This window comes from Heptranchias perlo, chromosome 14, assembly GCF_035084215.1.
Source record: "Heptranchias perlo isolate sHepPer1 chromosome 14, sHepPer1.hap1, whole genome shotgun sequence".
Classification (NCBI taxonomy): Eukaryota; Metazoa; Chordata; class Chondrichthyes; order Hexanchiformes; family Hexanchidae; genus Heptranchias; species Heptranchias perlo.
The window spans coordinates 59,742,923-59,763,671 of NC_090338.1; the positions used below are offsets into that span (position 1 = coordinate 59,742,923).

The 20,749-nt window shown below is 38.8% G+C and overlaps 1 protein-coding gene across 1 annotated transcript in view; it reads left to right on the forward strand.

Annotated features, from left to right (window-relative positions):
• The first annotated feature begins 157 nt into the window (after positions 1–157).
• Positions 158–20,749, forward strand: part of LOC137332223 (uncharacterized) — a 63,969-nt gene continuing 43,377 nt past the window's right edge. The window contains exons 1-7 of the mRNA XM_067995915.1: positions 158–241; positions 8,068–9,139; positions 9,723–9,784; positions 13,237–13,275; positions 14,338–14,411; positions 15,685–15,722; positions 16,237–16,362. Coding sequence (XP_067852016.1) covers positions 8,207–9,139; positions 9,723–9,784; positions 13,237–13,275; positions 14,338–14,411; positions 15,685–15,722; positions 16,237–16,362 — 1,272 coding nt within the window. The 5' untranslated portion in view covers positions 158–241; positions 8,068–8,206. The remainder of the gene's footprint in view (positions 242–8,067; positions 9,140–9,722; positions 9,785–13,236; positions 13,276–14,337; positions 14,412–15,684; positions 15,723–16,236; positions 16,363–20,749) is intronic.

Below are 20,749 nucleotides of genomic sequence, written 5' to 3' on the forward strand. Positions count from 1 at the left end.
GGGCCTGGCAAGTGGGGTGCCGCGCGGTGCACTGCGGGAGTCCAGGCAGGCAAGCATGTTGGCGCGCGGTGCACTGTGGGAGTCCTGGCAAGTATGTTGCCGCGCGGTGCACTGTGGGAGTCCTGGCAAGTTTGTTGCCGCGCGGTGCACTGGGGGAGTCCAGGCAGGCGAGGATGTTGCGGCGCGCTGCATTATGGGGGTTTGTTAGGCCTGGTTCCACTCGCTCGAGAGGCAACTGGAGGTAGGAGGAAAACGGCGTGAAAGAAAGAAAGGGGAGGGGGCGGAAGAGGCTTAAAGCGTTTGGACCTAATATACCGAGAGGGTGGTTGGGGGAAAGCACCCGAGGTGCAACAGGAACGTGTCAGTGTTGATGCCTGACCGGCGTTAAACGGCAGTTTTTCATCTCTTGGTGGGGGGGGGCAGAGCTGCCGCCATTTTGTATCAAATCGGGGGAAAGACGCGCAGGGAAAATAAGTGAAGCTGAGGGAGCAGCAGATGATTTGTTGGAGGGAGGGAAGGGACAGCCGTACCGCAACTCACGGGAAGGGACAGCCGTACCGCAACTCACGGGAAGGGACAGCCGTACCGCAACTCACGGGAAGGGAGATGGCTGTTAGTGTAGCGCAAAAACCTAGGCGCTGTCATGGATACAGGGGCAGCGGATACAACGCTTCTCCGTTCGGAGGGAAAATCACCGAAAGGAAATTGCTGCTCGCAATATTCCAGCAGCTGACTTGTGTTTGCTGATTTGCTATTAAAAATATATCGTTGTTTTTCTTGTGCTGACAGTTTGAAATAAAAATCTAAGCATTTACGTCGTATGACGTAGTGCCGTTTGAATCACGGTTGCCTGATATTGTATGTAGTATTCATCTTAAAACAATTCAATATATAAATATAATTTACATGGGGGGGGGGTGGTGGTTTATGAGTTTTTAAATGGCAGATTTAAATCTTGCATTCCATGTTAGTTTTACACTTGATCTTACATTTATGTGGAACATTTTGTGTTAAAATGTCTCAAAGTGCATGCTCGATTAAGTCTAAAGAATATAGGGAAAATTTTAGGAGCCCTTTATGATTTATCTGTAATCCCAAGGTGCTGCTTATAGATAAAAGTGCAAAAATTGTTGCCTCTTCCTGTAAAGGAATGTGGTTGTAGGCGACAGTATAGTTAGAGGGATAGACACTCTTCTCTGCAGTCAAGAGGGAGAGTCCCGAAGGCTGTGTTGCCTACCCGATGCCAGGTGACCAAAGTTGGGAGCTAAGTATTCAGGGTTGTTTAACATTTTGGAAGGATAAGAAAAAAGGTAAAGGTGGTGGGGTAGCTCTGTTAATAAAGAATGAAATTGGTATAATAGTGAGAAATGATCTTGGCTCAGAAGATCAAGATGTCAAATCAATTTGGGTGGAGGTAAGAAATAGCAAGGGAAAGAAATCACTGGTGGGAGTAGTATATAGGCCCCCTATCAGTAGCTACACTGTTGGGCAAAATATAAATCAGGGAATAAGGGGGGCTTGTAAAAAAGGTAATGCAATAATCATGGGCGATTTTAACTTTCACATAGATTGGACAAATCAAATTGGCAAAAATAGCCTTGAGGAGGAGTTGATAGAGTGTATTAGGGACTGTTTCTTAGACCAATACATCAGGGAACAGGCCATTTTGGATCTGGTAATGGGTAACGAAACAGGATTAATTAATGATCTCAAAGTAAAGGATCCCTTGGGAAGCAGTGATCATAACATGACAGAATTTCACATCCAGTTTGAGAGCGAGGATCTTGGGTGTGAAACTACTGTATTAAACTTAAATAAGGGCAATTATAAAGGAATGAGGGCGGAATTGGCTGAAGTGGACTGGGTGAACAGATTAGATGGTATGATGGTGGATGAGCAGTGGCAAACATTTAAAAAGATATTTTATGACTTGCAACAAAAATATATCCCTGTGAGGAGGAAAGACTCCACCAAAAGGGTGAACCAACTATGGCTAACTAAGGAAGTCAAGGATGGTTTTAAAAAAAGCATATAACATGGCAAAGATTACTGGTAAGCCCGAAGATTGGGAAAATTTTAAAAACCAGCAAAGGCTGACTAAAAGAATAATAAAGACGGAGAAAATAAATTATGAGAGTAAACTAGCAAGAAATATAAAAACTGACAGTAAAAGCTTCTACAAGTATATAAAAAGGAAGAGGGTAGCTAAAGTAAACATTGGTCCCTTAGAGGATGAGACTGGGGAAATAATAATGGAAAATAAGGAAATGGCAGAGGAATTGAACAGATATTTTGTATCTGTCTTCACAGTAGAAGACACTAGTAATATACCAATAATAGTAGAAAATCAAGGGGCAAAGGGGAGGGAGGAACTAAAAACAATTACTATCACTAGAGAACAAGTACTAGGTAAACTTATGGATCTAAAGGCTGACCAGTCCCCTGGACCTGATGGCTTGTATCTGACGGCCTTAAAGGAAGTGGCTACAGAGTTAGTGGATGCATTGGTTGTAATCTTCCAGAATTCACTAGATTCTGGAAAGGTCCCAGCGGATTGGAAAACCGCAAACGTAACACCTCCACTCAAGAAGGGAGTGAGATAAAAAGCAGGTAACTATAGAACAGTTAGCCTAACATCTGTCATTGGGAAAATGCTAGAATCCATTATTAAAGAAGTAGGACATTTGGAGACTCATAATACAATCAAAGAGAGTCAACATGGTTTTATGAAGGGGAAATCATGTCTGACAAATTTATTAGAGTTCTTTGAGGAAGTAACAGGCAGGGTGGATAGAGGGGAACCAATGGATGCAGTATATTTGGATTTCCAAATGCCACATAAAAGATTGCTGCACAAGATAAGGTGTTGGGGGTAATATACTGGCATGGATAGAGGATTGGCTAACTAACAGAAAACAAAGAGTTGGGATAAAAGGGTCATTTTCAAAATGGCAATCTGTAACCAGTGGGGTATCGCAGGGATCAGTGCTGGGGCCTCAACTACTTATAATATATATCAATGACTTGGATGAAGGAACAGAGTGTTTTATGGCCAAATTTGCTGCTGATACAAAGATAGGTGGAAAAGCAAGTTGCGATGAGGACACAAAGTGTCTGCAAAGGGATATTGACAGGTTAAGTGAATGGGCAAAAATTTGGCAGATGGAATATAATGTGGGAAAATGTGAAGTCATCCACTTTGGGAGGAAAAATAAAAAAGTAAAATATTATTTGAATGGAGAAGTACTACAAAATGCTGTGGTACAGAGGGATCTGGATGTCCTTGGACATGAAACACAAAAAGTCAACATACAGGTGCAGCAGGTAATCCGGAAGGCAAACGGAATATTGTGCTTTATTTCTAGGGGGATGGTGTATAAAAGCAGGGAAGTCATGCTACAACTGTACAGGGCGGTGGTGCGACTATACCTGGAGTACTGCATACAGTTCTGGTGCCCTTATTTAAGGAAGGATATACTTGCATTGGAGGCAGTTCAGAGAAGGTTCACTAGGTTGATTCCGGGTATGGAAAGATTGTCTTATGAGGAAAGATTGAACAGGTTGGGTCTATACTCATTGGAGTTTAGAAGAATGAGAGGAGATCTTATTGAAACATACAAGATTCTGAGGGGATTCGATAGGATAGATGCTGAGAGGATGTTACCCCTCATGGGGGAATCTAAAACTAGGGGATATAATCTCAGAATAAGGGGTTTCCCGTTTAAGACGGAAATGAGGAGGAATTTCTTCTCCCAGAGGGTCGTGAATCTTTGGAATTCTTTACCTCAAAAAGCTGTGGAGGCTGAGTCATTGAATTCATTCAAGGCTGAGTTAGACAAATTTTTGATCTGCAAGGGAGTCAAAGGATATGGGGAAAGGGCGGGAAAGTGGAGTTGAGGTAAAAATCAGATCAGCCATGATCTCATTAAATGGCGGAGCAGGCTCGAGGGGCCGAATGGCCTACTTCTGCTCCTATCTCTTATGGTCTTATGGTCTAAGTCTCAGCTTGTTTCCCACTATCTGTTCACTATCTTTTCTGAATTGTTCTTACAACTTTCTCATGTGTTTATATGTCTCTGGTTCTTTCTTCCCTCTTTCTGTAAGAAAAATAGGCACTACTTTCCTGTTGAAATCAATCTGTATGACACATCCCGACATTTGCTATGGCAACAGTTATACATGTTGCAGTTTCTTTTTTGGCAAACATGTGCATACATTCACAAACATTACCCATGTACCTGATCTCATTCCTGGTCATTTTCCTATGTCATGCTACGGCATTTGCTACCATTTGAACTATCCAAGGGAACATAGGAACAGGAGTAGGCCATTCAGCCCCTCGTGCCTGCTCCGCCATTTGATAAGATCATGGCTGATCTGTGATCTAACTCCATATGCTTGCCTTTGGCCTATATCCCTTAATATCTTTGGTTGCCAAAAAGCTATCTATCTCAGATTTAAATTGAGCAATTGAGCTAGTATCAATTGCCGTTTGCGGAAGAGAGTTCCAAACTTCTACCATCCTTTGTGTGTAGAAATGTTTTCTAATCTCACTCCGGAAAGGTCTGGCTCTAATTTTTAGACTGTGCCCCATACTCCTAGAATCCCCAACCAGCGCAAATAGTTTCTCTCTATCCACCCTATCCGTTCCCCTTAATATCTTATAAACTTCGATCAGATCACCCCTTGACCTTCGAATCTCCAGAGAATACAACCCCAATTTGTGTAATCTCTCCTCGTAACTTAACCCTTGAAGTCCGGGAATCATTCTAGTAAACCTACGCTGCACTCCCTCCAAGGCCAATATGTCCTTCCGAAGGTGCGGTGCCCAGAACTGCTTACAGTACTCCAGGTGCGGTCTAACCAGGGTTTTGTATAGCTGCAGCATAACATCTGCCCCCTTGTACTCTAGTCCTCTAGATATAAAGGCCAGCATTCCATTAGCCTTATTGACTATTTTCTGCACCTGTTCATGACACTTCAATGATCTATGTACCTGAACCCCGAAGTCCCTTTGGACATCCACTGTTTTTAACTTTTTACCATTTAGAAAGTACCCTGTTCTATCCTTTTTTGATCCAAAGTGGATGACCTCACATTTGTCTACATTGAATTCCATTTGCCACAGTTTTCCCCATTCACCTAATCTATCAATATCGCTTTGTGATTTTATGTTTTCCTTTTAAATTTTTTTTGTAGGAAAGACATGTCCTCAGACTTAGGCGAAAGATTGTGTTAGTGTGCAAGATAAACTGTGGTGGACTCCACTATCCCTCATTACTTGTCAGCCTCTAGAGAACAAGCAGCGAATGTAACAAATTCTATATTTTTCTGACTATGAATTTGCCATTCTACATCACAATGCTCATACTATTTCAAATGAACACAACTACTAATCACGACCTCTCTTGCCAAAGTCCTTTGAAGTTTGATACTGAATCCAGGATAACACTCGCCTGATATGATATGCTGCTGTAATGTTATACTAAGAAAGACATACGACTAAGGGTGGAGAAACTCATGATAACTATATCCGTAATACAGGTTTCAGAGATCTAGAAACAGATTAGAAACAAGACTCAGAGTCTGATAAATATATCTGGTGGCTTAATTAATTTTATACTTTTGTTTACAAGGTAACAGTTGTTGAAAACGTCCATTAGGAAAGTGTGTGAAATTTGCCTTGCCCCCTGGACCTGATTATGTGCTACAGCTTGCTTAAACATTACCCTCAAGACCCTTTAATAATACTAGCAGATCCCTGTGGGTATTGCTGATAGATGGTTTGGAGTCTGGAGCATAGCTGTGATGTTTGGCTGCAAAGTTGGCCTGTTGTTAAGGCCATTGTTCAGGTACTCCCTGTGAGTCACTGGTCTAAATGGGCAAATCCTGAGGTCAGTTAGAGACTAATGACTTACTGTTGAATGTTTTTTTTAAGCTTGGTGTCTCTCCTTTTCGTTCACCTGAGGAAGGAGGAAGCCTCCGAAAGCTTGTGAATTTAAAATAAAATTGCTGGACTATAACTTGGTGTTGTAAAATTGTTTACAATTGTCAACCCCAGTCCATCACCGGCATCTCCACACTTAGGCAGAGGACAGACTTTATTAGTGTCCAAAAAGCAGTAGAAACTGACTGACTTTCTCTTTTTGTATATTTTTAAAAGAATGTTCAGTTGTAATTTTTTGATGTTTAATACAACATATGATATCTGATGTTTGATGGATGGATCTCAAAACTTTTTTTGTGTATGTGTACATGTTATATTTTAGCAGATAATATTCTATTGCTAAGATGGATCTTTGTTTAAAATGGATAGTCTCTTTCAATCCAGAATATCTAATTGTTATAAGTAAATATGGAATGAGGTCATGGAAGAGTTTAATTGTTTTTTGGTCAGGCAATTTTGTAGTTTGGAAAGTGCTTTTTTTTCCAGTTTGTTTTCAGCTCAGAACAAAGCATGTGTGTGGCATTGTCCATAGTGAGTGTCGGTTGATGTAAGGGAGAGGCATACACAGGTGCTTTTGTCTGTCTGGAGTTAAAAACTAAGCACTTGGTAATTGTTCTGTGAAACTTTACTTCAAAAAATTCTAAAAGTTCATTTCCAGCTTGTTTTCATTTCTTTTAGAAAAACAAATTCAAATATTGTTACAGCCCGAGCAATGAAATCCTTCAACTTTTGCATTGAAAAAAATAAATCAACCTTTCTGTAAGTTGTAAACAATTTTACAACACCAAGTTATAGTCCAGCAATTTTATTTTAAATTCACAAGCTTTCGGAGGCTACCTCCTTCGTCAGGTGAACGATGTGAAAATGATTTTTTCACATCGTTCACCTGACGAAGGAGGTAGCCTCCGAAAGCTTGTGAATTTAAAATAAAATTGCTGGACTATAACTTGGTGTTGTAAAATTGTTTACAATTGTCAACCCCAGTCCATCACCGGCATCTCCACATCATTTCTGTAAGTTATCATGAATTGTCAGTATAAACAAAATAAAGCACATGTGATATAATCATCCCCTTTGTGCGTCTCCCTGTCTCAGTTTTTGAGCCAGCGTAAAATTGAAGCACTTGATAATTATGCTGTAAAACTTTACCTGGGGATAAAAAATTTTGTCCCCAGCTCATAAGACCCAGCATGAGGAAAGGTAATCGTACTGATGACCGCAGGAAGGATGTGGTTATTCCTGCTTCCCAATAGTGTTTACTAATGTATGCCCAGGTTTCCACAAAGGAATTGCGAGCAACGCTGATCAGGGGTGAAGGTGATTGGGCCAGCAAATATGAGGGACAATCCCAGTTCTAAGGTGCCTGTAATGGTCTATATTTTTAGTTCCTAGGGAATAAACTGAAAATTAGACTGGGGTATTGATACAGTTAAGACAAACATTCAGCCAAACAAAATTTGCATATATACTCAGTAGAGCTAATGTTGAGTATTGTGTATATCCCACTTATTCCCTCAGTATTTTTGTGTGTTCTGTTTATAGCCACATGAATCAAATTGCACCACAAAAGTAGAACAATTAGATTACAGTGTTACATTAAATTACAAAATATATTTGTTTAACCTGAATGAGACTGCATTACCTCAATAACCCACAAATGCTGTTTGTACAGTACATTGAAAATTCTTTATTGGTGATGCTGGGTTACATTATTGGAAGAATACAGAAATTTTACCTGTGACGTTTCGCATATTTTGTGATGTGTTTTTAACAAAACACGCTAGTATGCAAACAACATTTGTGCCCATTGCATGAAGACACCAAAATATAAACTGTAAGGTTAATGGACTGATCATTCTGTGTCTCATTTCTAGTTACATCTGTCCTTATAGATTCCCAATTTTCCTAATTTTTATGGATATATGTCTGTACGCATTGAAATTGCTGTAGATGAAAACATTATTTTGAATTCTTTTTATAGTTCGTTTTTAAATACCTGTTGTCCAAACTACTGTGTAAATGTTGCACTGTTACTTTAAACTACTTGTTTTTAAATTTCTGAGCTTGCAGGTGACTTGAAAGCCTTATTCTTGGATTTGATGTTTTTCTTTAACTTTCAGCTTGGCAACATTGGCAAAATTATTTAATTAGTCATAATTTTCATCAAGCTGGACAGCTTTTCTCAAACTTCCTGCTACTTTCTACTGAAGGTCCAACCTACTTTTAGCAGACTTGATGTAGCCATTCTCTTCTGTCAAAATGTCAAAGGGTCAGAACATAATTAGTTCTGCTAAAAAGGTTCATTTTCAAGAGGCAAATGTTGAACTTTCTACATCAGACGAGTCTCCTATTATTCAAGTAGAACTTGAGAAACTGGGCCAAATTCCATTTGGTACAATACATTTAGGAAGGGATCAGAAAATTGAGCAAGATGTGGAACCTAGTCAGAGCTTTGAATTGCAAGGTGTTGGACAGCAATCTCAATCTTCAGGTGATGCATCTTCTTGCAAAGTCAGTACTGCTAACAGTAATTTGCCTTCCTTTGAAGCTGGACATCAAAACCAACTATCATCACATGTTAAGAAACCAGTTGGTCCGCAGAAGACCAGTAACATTTTAGCTGCCCTTAGCCTTTCATCCAAGGATCTGGATGAAGTAGAGAGCTATCCTAAAGACAAACTTACACTTGACTCTTTGCCAAAGATTCTTAAGCAGATTAAAAAAAAGAGAGCATCCTTGAAGCACAGCAAAGGTGACAGTTCTCCACAACAATGCCCTTCCAACAGGACGTCTCGTGATGATGGGATTGAAGAAAAATCATCGAAAAAAAGTAATTCTGAAAGTCAAGACACTGTGCGCAAACCTCTGGTCAACTATGACTATGATCCTTCCTCTGGAGAGTCAAGTCCTGGATCTGAACAGGAAGGAATAAGTGGCGATGGTTTTCATAAAAAAGAGAGGCATTTCTCTGAGTCCCCACATCATTTAAGTAAATTTGATTCTGATTCTGATTCCGAATCTGATTATGAAGAAGTTGATGAGCTTCCTTTTCCATGTGCAGAAGAACTGTCTCTCCTTGAGAGAAAACGGAGAACTCCTATTGTGCAAAACATAAAGGATTTTCTTGGTTACTTGCCAGTAGTGCTTCCGCACTGTTGCTCACTGTGTGACAAAATAATTGATACTCTGCAGGTGAGTTATTTGCTAACATCTAATTCTTCTGATTTCTAACATCATCTGTTCTCCCTGATTAGATTATAAACTCATGGTTATGAACTTATTATTCTGTGTCATTATACCAGTGAACAAATCTAAGTAACTACATATAAAATGTCACCTAACAATTCTTTTTCACCTAACTTTGTATACCTCCACTTTGAATAACTGTTTTAGATGTGTGGGCCCTCACATTTCGTTTCCAGATTTGTTCAAATAGAATACAGAATAATAAATAACCATAAGTTACAATGTTATAATCAAAACAGGGAGTTTGGATGATGTCTTGTAAAATTGGTGTGATTTTTAAATGGAATTCTGGTGACATTGACTAGAGACTGCCACATTTGAGCTATGATGCCCTTCAATCAGCTAGCCTGTTTCTCTGTACAATTCACACGAACATGCTATTGCTTAATTTACTGTACATGGACAAAATTAATTTTACTTAGTGTTGGCTGTGCATAATTCTGGTTTGTGTTGAGGCTAAAATGTAAACTGTTTATAATTGTACCATCTCTGTTATCAAAACAATCTAATTTTTTTTCATATTGTACAGGATTGGAATGAGCATATGAATGATCCATTACACAAGCTACGTTGCCTGCTACTTCAGAGAGTGTATGTAATTTGTTAACTTAATTTTAGTAATTGATCAATTCATCCATTACACAAGCTATGTTGCCTGCTACTTTAGAGTGCATGTCATTTATTAACTTAATGTTAGGAACTGATCAGTGATTTCATTGTTGTACAAATATATTTTTTATGGTTGTGGTATGAGGTTGCAGGATGCCTACATAAGACACATGGATGTGCACTTGTGACATTAATTACTGAAATTGTACCATGGACATTCATTGATACCTTACACATTGCCGCCCAATTTCAAACAGTTCTTAAATTCCACATCCAATGTTCAGTGCATACATTAATCTCTTCAGTCATGGTACAAGTTATATATCAAATTTACTGTTCTAATTTTATTTTGGTGTGTGAAAATAAGATAATCTCAGTTTATTTTGAGAACTCTGTTATATGTAAAAATATTGCAGGGGGTGTTGTGCACTTATAGAGGAGATGGACTGAATAGCCATAAGGTGTAAAGTGCCAGAATGGGTGCAATGTTTATCTCTGAAATCTGTTACATTGAATAGAATAGAAGCCACTCAAGTTATGCTGTATTAACAACAACTTGCATTTATATAGTGCCTTTAATGTACAAGACGTCCCAAGGTGATTTTCAGAGAAATAATAACAGGACTGGATACCAAGGCATGGGAGAGAGATTAAGAAAGGTTGAAAAGATGAGTTTTGACACAGGTTTTATCGGAACAGTAGTAGGCCATTCAGCCCATCAAGCCTGCTCCACCATTTAATGAGATCCTGGCTGATCTATGGCCCATCTCCACATATCCGCCTCAGCCCTATATCCCCTAATACCTTTGGTTAACAAAAATCTATCAATCTCAGATTTAAAATGAACAATTGAGCTAGCATCAACTGCCATTCGCTGAAGAGAGTTTCAAACTTCTACCGCCCTTTGCGTGTAGAAATGTTTCCTAACTTCACTCCTGAAAGCCTTGGCTCTAAATTTTAGGCTATATCCCCTACTCCTAGACTCCCTATGTCGAAAACTTAATTACCTATTGTATACAATACATTAACTCCAAACACTTATTTTCAGACAAGTAAGAATTTAATTAAAAGAAGCTTGTATACAAGGGAAGAGTGCTCTAAAACAATGGTCAGAACAACCTCTTCACTGAACAAAGGAAACAGTTCACATTTATACAGTTTAATCAATAACGCCTACCTGTGTAGAATATGGGCGTACATGTACATTCTTTATTGGTTCAAGTGGTTAGTCAATCAAAATAGGGAACCCACCCTCTGGTTCCTCATGACTGCCTTGTGATGTTGAACACTGTCCTGGGAAAATATTTTTCCTTAACAAACAGTTTTTCTTATCAGTGGGTCTGTACCTAGTCTCAAGGCTATATGGTCATTCATTTCTGTTAGTCAGACAATTATCGCATAAGCAAACAATAGCTCTTCTGTGTGTCTTTGGTGAGAACTAAAACATAAGCTTTCTATTATATTCAGCTGGTCAGTTAACATGGTCAACTTATCTATCATGCATTTCTTTTCTTTGGTTTTAAGGGTATTAGGAAATTAATATGGTCAAGTCCACATTTATGGTTTAGGTGTATTAGAAAGTTAATATGGTCAGGCATCTCTTTATGTTTTTCTACACCTAACCAGCAGAAATAGTTTCTCTCTATCTACCCTATCAGTTCCCCTTAATATCTTGAAAACTTCGATCAAATCACCCCATAACCATCTAAATTCCAGGGAATACAACCCTAGTTTGTATAATCACTCCTCATAATTTAACCCTTGGAGTCCAGGTATTATTCCAGTAAATCTACGCAGCACTCCCTCCAAGGCCAATACATCCTTCCTAAGGTGCAATGCCCAGAGCTGCACACAGCACTCGGGTGTGGTCTAACCAGGGCCTTGTAGCATAACTTCTACCTCCTTGTATTCTAGTCCTCTAGATATAAAGGCCAGCATTGCATTAGCCTTTTTGATTATTTTCTGTACCTGTCCATGACATTTTAATGATCTATGTACATGGACCCCTAAGTCTCTTTGGACTTCCACTGTTTTGAGCTTTTCACCATTTAGAAAGTACTCTGACCTATCCTTTTTAGGTCCAAAATGGATGACCTTACTCTTGCTTACATTGAAATCCATTTGCCATAGTTTTGCCAGTTCACTTAATCTATGAATATCGCTCTGTAATTTTATGCTTCCATCTACACTGCTGACAATGCTGCCCATCTTTGTGTCATTGGCAAACTTGGATATGTGGCTCTCTATCCCATATTCTTAGTCGTTAATAAATACAGTGAGTAGTTTGGACCCCAACACAGATCCCTGTGGGACACCACTCGTCACATCCTGCCAATTTGAGTACCTGCCCATTATCCTTGCTCTCTGTCTCCTGCCGCTCAGCCAATTTCCTAACCAAGTCAATTCCATGAGCTTCGACTTTAGCTAACAGTCTCTTATGAGGGACTTTATCGAATGGCTTCTGGAAGTCCATATAAAAAACAGCCATAGACATTCCCCTGTCCACTACTTTAGTCACCTCTTCAAAAAATTCAATCAGGTTCGTCAGGCATGACCTACCCTTTACAAATCCATGCTGGCTGTCTCTGATCAGATGAAAATTTTCAAGGTGTTCAGTCACTCTATCCTTAATTATAGACTCTAGTAATTTCCCGACAACAAATGTTAGGCTAACTGGTCTATAATTCCCTGGTTTCCCTCTCTCTCCTTTCTTAACTAGCGGAGTTACATGTGCATTTTCCAATCTAAAGGAAGGGTTCCTGAATAGGAGGAAGAAGTACAGGTGGACGGGTTTAGAGAGCGCGTTGAAGAGAGTAGGGCTGAGGTGACTTAAAGCCACTATATTCCTTGGAGAACAGACACAGATTTTACTGTGCTGATGCTATTAAAGCTCCACTGTTAAATTTGACTAAAGATTTATGTAAATCTGAAGAAAAGGCACTGGAGGAATGTCACATGACTCATGTTACTGTATTGTAATACTCAAAACACCCCCATTTCCTTCTGTTGATATACTGGGCATTTCGTTGTAGTATGTGCAGGACGTTTTCCTCCCTAATAAGAAGACTTGATGAGGTACCTCTTATCTATAGTAGTTATTTGTACAACACAAAATGGATTATTTTTGTGCTCACCATTTTTACGTCGCTTGACTAATAATATTATGGTGATGTGGTTATTCAGTTTGACAGGATGAAGAGGTACATTGGCAGTTAAGAAAGGGCAAGTTGAAAATAATTGTTTGGTTATCTGATGCTTGGAAATTTTTACCAACTGTTATGTATACTTTCCGTGGAAAACTAATAACTCAGGAGTGTATTTTTTCCAAGTGAAAAACTTTTCTTCCTGTCATGTGATCATTTATTTAAGGGTGCTTCAGTTATAGTGCTCCTTCCATTGTTAATCAAGTTAACATTGTTCATGTTTATTTCTAGCTACCCAGATTGGGTCCCTGGAGAACTACCAGTTGCAAAGTAAGTGAAGCTGCATTCAGCAAGAGTTCTGTGGATAGAGATAGTCCACACTAGTTATAGGTGCTAGAAATGGTTCGGTAGTTAAAGTGCTCAGATTTTGGAACATTAGATGGGTGGAATGGAGTCCATGATTGGATGTAATTACACAGTCAGTGGCAGGAGTGAGCTTAATGGTCTGAATTCTTGTTTTTCATTCCTGGCTAGGATGCTATATTTTCAACTGATGCTTGACTGACATGCCCTGGCAAATCCTGGTTTTACCATGTTGTTTTTGTGCTGGGTGGCTTGCAAAATGTTCAACAGTGTTGAACAAGATGTGTGCACTCCCCATCAAAATACATTATCTTTGACATGGAGATGTTGGGGGACAGACCTAATGAGAAACACTGCACGAAAGGACTATTGAGATTTTTGTTACTGGAGCTAAAATAGCCAAACTGTCATGTTAGGCAATCTTTGTCTCCTTTGGGCCATAGTTCTATGTACCTTCTCACTGTGTCTTCAAACCCAGGCACATTCATAAGATCTGAGCAGAGGAGACAACAATTCTGTTGGTAAACCCAGACTGACATAAGGAAACCTGGTTCTTGGACCTTCTTATGCTGGATGTGGACTGACCGATAATGATTGTACAAAGTCAGAACTAGTTGTTACAAATGGAGTGGCACAGCTCAACTCAGTCTCCATTTGACAGGTTGTCTTCTGAGAAGGCCAGCTTAAGTATCTTAGCAGGATAATGGAAAACATCCACTTTTAAAATTTACAAAACTAATTATGTATGATTTGTACGTTGGTGTCCAACTTCAGTGCCACCACCCAGTTTGTTGAGAATTTATATAGTAACTGGCGTAGCCTGTCATTCACCTCTGGTAGTAAATTTAGACAACATTCACTTGTGTCTGGATTCATGAAAATTACTGACTTTAATCTTCATTGTATTTCAGTTATCATGATTACAACTTACCTCTTAGCTGAAACCTCTGCTACTCACTTATTAAAGTGTATTACAGCTATATTTCTTATTAAAATGTAGTACAGCTGTATTTTTTTGGTTGCATGCAGGAAAAACCCAGTTGTGAAGTGCAAGGTTCCAACTGTTATACGCAAAAAAAAGGTGAAGGTCAAAAGAAGTACAGGTAAAAATAAACCCGATTACACTACTGATGTTGGGCAGTCACTGTCCTGTTTTTTGTTTCATTTTTAATTTGTTAATCATTTAGTTTACCCCTCAATGCAACAATTTTACTAGTAGAATAACCCCCACCCTCCCCAATTCAGCAGTGACTTGTCCCTTTACTCAGGTCAGCAGTGATTCGTACTTCTCAACTTCAGCAGATATCGCCCCAGTTCAATATTTTCTTTTGCCTTTCTTTCATCATCCTAGCTTCACCAGTGATCTTTTTCTCTCTTGCTTCTGACAGTTCATTGACAACCTATTGTGACATGCCTATTCCTGTCTTATTAGCAGCTTTATCGGGTTTTGTCTCCCAATTTACGCAGAATTTATATTGCAGCTTGCTATCTGCCTTTGACGTGATTGGTGAACATTCAGTGCTGTTTAGTTTCACTTAAAAAAATCAAGTTATTTCTTTAAAAGGTAGTGTCTGTCCTAATTTTTAGCAGATCTGCTTGTGTCACCGTCCTTGCATTTAAATTGGTAATTTTGCTTGCTTAGTTCCACACAAAGGGTAATGAACCTCACATTTTGATGGTTGATCCACATTATTTTGTTTGGCATGTAGCTGAGGCAATCATAAGATCACATTTGCAGTTTCTGCCTAAAATTATATAAGCGTAATTTATTTCAGTGGTGCTAACATTTTGCCATCTGCTTCTGTTGAAAGCAAGTATTATTATGTTGATGTTTGTAGAATCTGATTCTATGCTACTTGTACTGTTCTGAATATGTGGAAGGGCTTTCTCTGGGAATGGCCAGCAAGCAGCCTACCTGGAGTAACTTAATGTACTTTTACTAAGCATTATTGTCTTGATGTAATGTGACAATAAAGTGACACACACTGTGTTCTAACTGTGCTCCAACCCAACTGTACAATGTAGCTCACTTTTATGTGGTATGAAATGTTAGATTTTTAAACATTTATTCATGGGATGTGGGTGTCGCTGGCAAGGCCAGTATTTATTGCCCATCCCTAATGTGATGTGATGTTCCTTAATCTTTGTAATTTAATCACCTGTTATAATAGTGCATTGTATTCGAAGGTATGAAAAAAGTTGGGAAAAGAAAACTGACAGTTATTTAAGTGAAGTTGAACTGTACCTCGATTATTTGTCCTTTGGCCAAGAAAATGTTGACTGGCAGTACAAATATTCTTGAAGCCTTTGAGTTAATCTCTGAAGATAACTGCATTGAATGCAAGTCTTATTGAAATGCTTCCTTTTTTTTACCAGAAAGCAAAATTCCTACACAGGGCAAACGAGAAAACCTGGTCAGTATTAATTACATTACAACAAAAATATAATTCTTTAAAGTACAATATTTAACTGAGCAGTTACATTGGACATAGAATTTAACACAGTAGAGTCAGGATGTATTGAAGTTGAAGAGACTGGTTAGAGACTTTTGATAAAACAAGGTTTTGTGAATTTCCATTTCATTTTTGACCACTGAACTCTCGAGGATGGTGCTCGTTTCAGTTAAAATGCAGGTCTAGTGGAAATGCAGTACTGGACCCTTCTGACAGCCTCCTACATTCCTCTCACTATATAATTTTTTTTTATCTGATTGATATGCATTAATATAAAATCACATTTTCTCCCAAACATCTGCTCATTTTTTTGATTCCTGCAATTAAGTTGAGAACAATATGAAGTATTGCAGAGGTGATCTAACATTCACGTACAGCATTAATGTGTGTAAAGTTTTTAGTTTTAAGGCTCAATGATTCAGCATTTAATCCACCCTGCCTCTCATTGTAATATTCTTTATATTTCTTCCTCTAGAAAGAACCCCATAATAGGATTGTGGTCCTTGGCAATCTGCCTTCCTCTGGTTTTTCCGATTTTGATACTGTGAGGCTTGGTTCTACTTTTGGAAAAGTACTCAAGTACTTAAAAGTGGGGGAAAAGGTAATGTAACAGTCCAGTTTCTTTTTTCAAACTATTTCAAAGAAAGAGGTAGGACTACATTGCACAGCCTGACAGTATATAACTGCCAGAACAGCTGCACAGGGATTTGAACTTATTTTCTTTGGAGGATGCCACAGCCTTCGAGTTAAGATGCAGTTTCATGTATTGAAAAGGTCATAGTTTTCCCCACTCTGTTCCGTTCCTTATTTGAGTTGCGTCAGATAGCGAGTGCCAGTGAGAGGTGGTGTCATCAGATGGTATTGTACCTGGCCGAGGTATTTTTTGAGACAGTGATCAAACATACTTTGAATAGAAAGTATGCCTTTTCCAGTCTTTCCTCTCCTTCAAGTTCTGAGAAACAAAGCACAGATTGTATTTTGTCAACTCTGCCTTTGGAGCTGCTTGCAGTTCTGATCAAAATATTAAACATCAACAATTGCTTGCATTCATACAGCACCTTCAATGCAGAAAAAACATTACCAATGCACTTCACAGAAGCGTAATCAGATAAAAATTGACTCTGAGCCATAGATGGAGGTATTAAAAGGGACGACTAAGAGCTTGGTCAAAGAGTTGGGTTTTAAACATGGTCTTAAAAGAGGTGAAGAAATTTAGGGAGAGAATTCTTGAAGTTAGGGCCATGTAGCTGAATGCACAGCCACCAGTGATGGGGCAAATGGAATGGGGATGCACAAGTGTCCAGCGTTGGAGCCTTTGGTTCCAGCTCCCTGATGGTATGTGCAACCATGGAGATCTGCTTGACCCATGAGCTGAACTCCTCACCCCACATCCATTCAGTCACCAAAATATATTTTTCCACCTACAAGAGACTGCCTGCTTGTGTCTCTGCCTTTCTTCCGCATTGCTGAAATCCATTTCTCCACTTTTATTTCCAGGATTAATTTCTTGAATGCTGTTTTCACTGACCTCTCCTCTTATATACTTCACAAGCTGCAATTATTTATCTTTTTGGTTATTGTAGAAAAGGAGGCTCGACCACAGATAAAAGTTTTTTTATTGGGAGGAAATGTTCCCTGTAGTACTGAAAATTAGGTAGAAAATCCAGAAAGAAGGAGCAACAGTCATTTTGGTAACTGCTTGTTGGCTAACAAAAGCCTGATATTTGGATTAAACTTTAACTGGAACAAACTGCCGCTTCTAATAGAGCGGTTTAGAGTTTCCAATAGAAACTGTTCCTCTTCAGAGGGACAAAGCAGGTGATGGATCTGTTCTCTTCTGTGGTAGCAAGCCTTCCTAGTACCTAGGAAATCCTCTCCACTTAAAGTGAAGAGGATTACTGCAAGTTTCTGCATTGAACAGTTTGTGTTTAACAGTATCTTCAGTGCCTGGCAAACTAGAATTCCAAGCTCAGCTCTGAGAATACATGATGTGGTAATTTCACCCTGTCACCTGACTAATGATAGCATTGTAGGGGACCATCCTCTGTTTCAGATTTTGTGCCCCATCCTATAAAGTCATGCTTTTTCATGTGTCGTTTTTACATGATCTCCTCCTACATAAATTTAATTTGACCAGAGGGTTTTGACTTAAAATGGGAAGGGGTATACCTTTTTTTAGTAAGTTCCTCACTGTTAAAATTGTGTTCTGGCACTGATTTCAGCTATTGAGTGAGTGAAATCCAAATCCTTGTGGTGGTACTATCTGCCTCACAGGGCATAATCCTTAGACTAAAGGAAGTCCTTAGGCCTTATCTGAAATTCCTTTTCAGGATCTTGTTAGAATTTCAGCTCTGGAAATGCCTATGCTGAATTTACATTTAATGCCTCATCCTTCTGAGGTGAAATGTATGTTTACTACATTAACTAGTTGATCTCCTATGGCTTTGCCCACAAAGTCAGGACAAAGCGAATTTCCCTCAACGTGCATTAGGTATGAAGATCTGCAGCTCTTGGAGTTTATGAAGTGTCATCTAGTGGTAGAAATGTGCAGCTGCTGGCATGACTGTACGACAGGTACCATTATAATAGGAAAATTTTATTAAGGTACCATCAAGAGGCAACAGTGATGCCCAAATGAGTAGTGTGTGACATACATAGCAAATTTAATTATATAGATAGATGTATATATAGAACACTTTTTAAGTTCACAGACCAAAGAACTAAACAGAATACTGTAAATTATTTTATTCCTATAATAATTAAAGGGAATGAGCCTTGGCTCAGTGGAAGCATTCCAGTCTGAGTCAAAAGGTTTTTTTAAAAAAATTACTTTTATATAGCGACTTCCACGACCGTAGGACGTCCCAAAGTGCTTTGCAGCTAATTAAGTATTTTTTGAAGTGTAATCACTGTTGTAATGAAGGAAATGCAGCAGCCAATTTGCAGACAGCAAGATCCCACAAGCAGCAATGCAATAATGACCAGATAATCTGTTTTAATGGTGTTGGCTAAGGGTTAAATATTGGCCAGGCCCAGGGGGAGAACTCCCCTGCTCTTCTTCGACAGTGTAGCACTCCCTCAGTATTGCACTAGAGTGTCAGCCTAGATTTTGTGCTCAAAGGATAGGGAAGGAAGAAGGGGGTGGAGTAGCTGTACTAGTTAGAGATAACATAATAGCAGTAGAAAAAAGGAACATAACTAACAGAAGAATAGAAACAGAATCCATATGGATTGAAATAAAAGATAAGGAATTGATCACGCTAATACGGGTATACTACAGACCACCTCATAGTGAAAAGGAGATGGAGGAGAAATATGTAAAGCAAATATGTGAAACGAGTAAAGGACATAGAATAATAATCATGGGAGATTTTAACAATCCCCAAATAAACTGGCAAGAAGAGGTAGGTAAAGGGGTACAGGGAATGGAATTCTTACAATGTGTGCAGGGCCCCTTTCTTACCCAGTGTGTAAAAAGCCCAACAAGAGAGGAAGCGCTGCTGGATCTAGTAATTGGAGATGAAGCAGAACAGATAAGAGAAGTAAGCATAGGGGAACATCTAGGAGTAGCGATCACAACATAATAAGGTTTAAGATAAAGATTGAGAAGGACACAAGTAACGCAAAGACCAAAGTAATAAATTGGAAAAAAGCTGATTTTCGAGGGATGAGAATGGAATTGGGGAAAATAAATTGGAAAAATTTACTGATCAACAGAGAAATAGAATAGCAGTGAGAAACATTTAAAACATGGATTAAAGAGCCCAGGAGAAATATCTCCCACTAAAAAGCAAGAACAACCTATCCAGTAATGATACACCATGGATGAATAAAGAAATAAGGGCAAATTTGAAATGAAAGTAAAAGGCATACACTAAGTACATAGACAACAAAGGAGAGGATGACAAAAGGGAATATGAAAAGGTTAGGAAAGGAGTTTAAAAAAACATTTAAGAAGACAAAAAGAAACTATGAAATTAAATTATCAAGGAATATAAAAAGAAATTGTAAAGTATTCTCCAGACACATAAGTAACAAAAGAAAAATCAGGTTAGGGATAGGGCCACTAAGGGATACACAAGGTAAACTAACAGGCAATGACAGCGAAATGGCAGTAATATTAGATAATTACTTTGCCTCACTCTTTACCAGGGAGACTAACATTCTGGGCATGGCATTAGAAGAAAAGATCAAAAAGATATAAAGACGTTTAAGATAGAAAGGGGGGAGGTAATTGATGAACTAATCAAACTTAGAGAGGATAAAACTGTGATCTGGATGGATTGCATCCGTGCATATTAAAAGAAGTTAGGGAAGAGATAGCAGAGGCACTGTGTTACATATATATAAAAATTCACTAGAAAAGGGAATAGTGCCAGAGGACTGGCGGACAGCTAATGTGATTCCTATATTTAAAAAGGGAGATAGAACCAGTCCAGACCAATTAGCTTAACGACAGTGGTAGGAAGGATAATGGAATCCTCACTCAAAGATGTAATAGAAAAACATCTAGAAATCGAAACTATAATAAAAAATAGTCAGCATGGATTTCAAAAGGGAAGGTCATGCTTGACCAATCTTATTGAATTCTTTGAACAAGTAACAGAAAGAGTAGACAAGGGAAGTGCAATAGATGTAATATATTTGGATTTTCAAAAGGCCTTCGATAAGGTACCTCATAGTAGACTCATGACTAAGGTCAGAGCATGTGGAGTCAGGGGACAAGTAGGCAGAATGGATAGCAAGCTGGCTACAAAACAGAAAACAGAGAAGGCGTTAAAAGTAGTTACTCAGACTGCGAAAAGGTGGAAGTAGTGTTCCACGAGGATCAGTGCTGGGACCACTGTTCTTCACCATTTACATAAACAACTTGGACTCGAATCAGAAGCACAATTTCAACATTTGGGGACGACACCAAATTGGGGGGTATAGTTATTACCGAGGAGGACTGCGACAAAATACAGGAAGACATTAATATACTTGTAGAA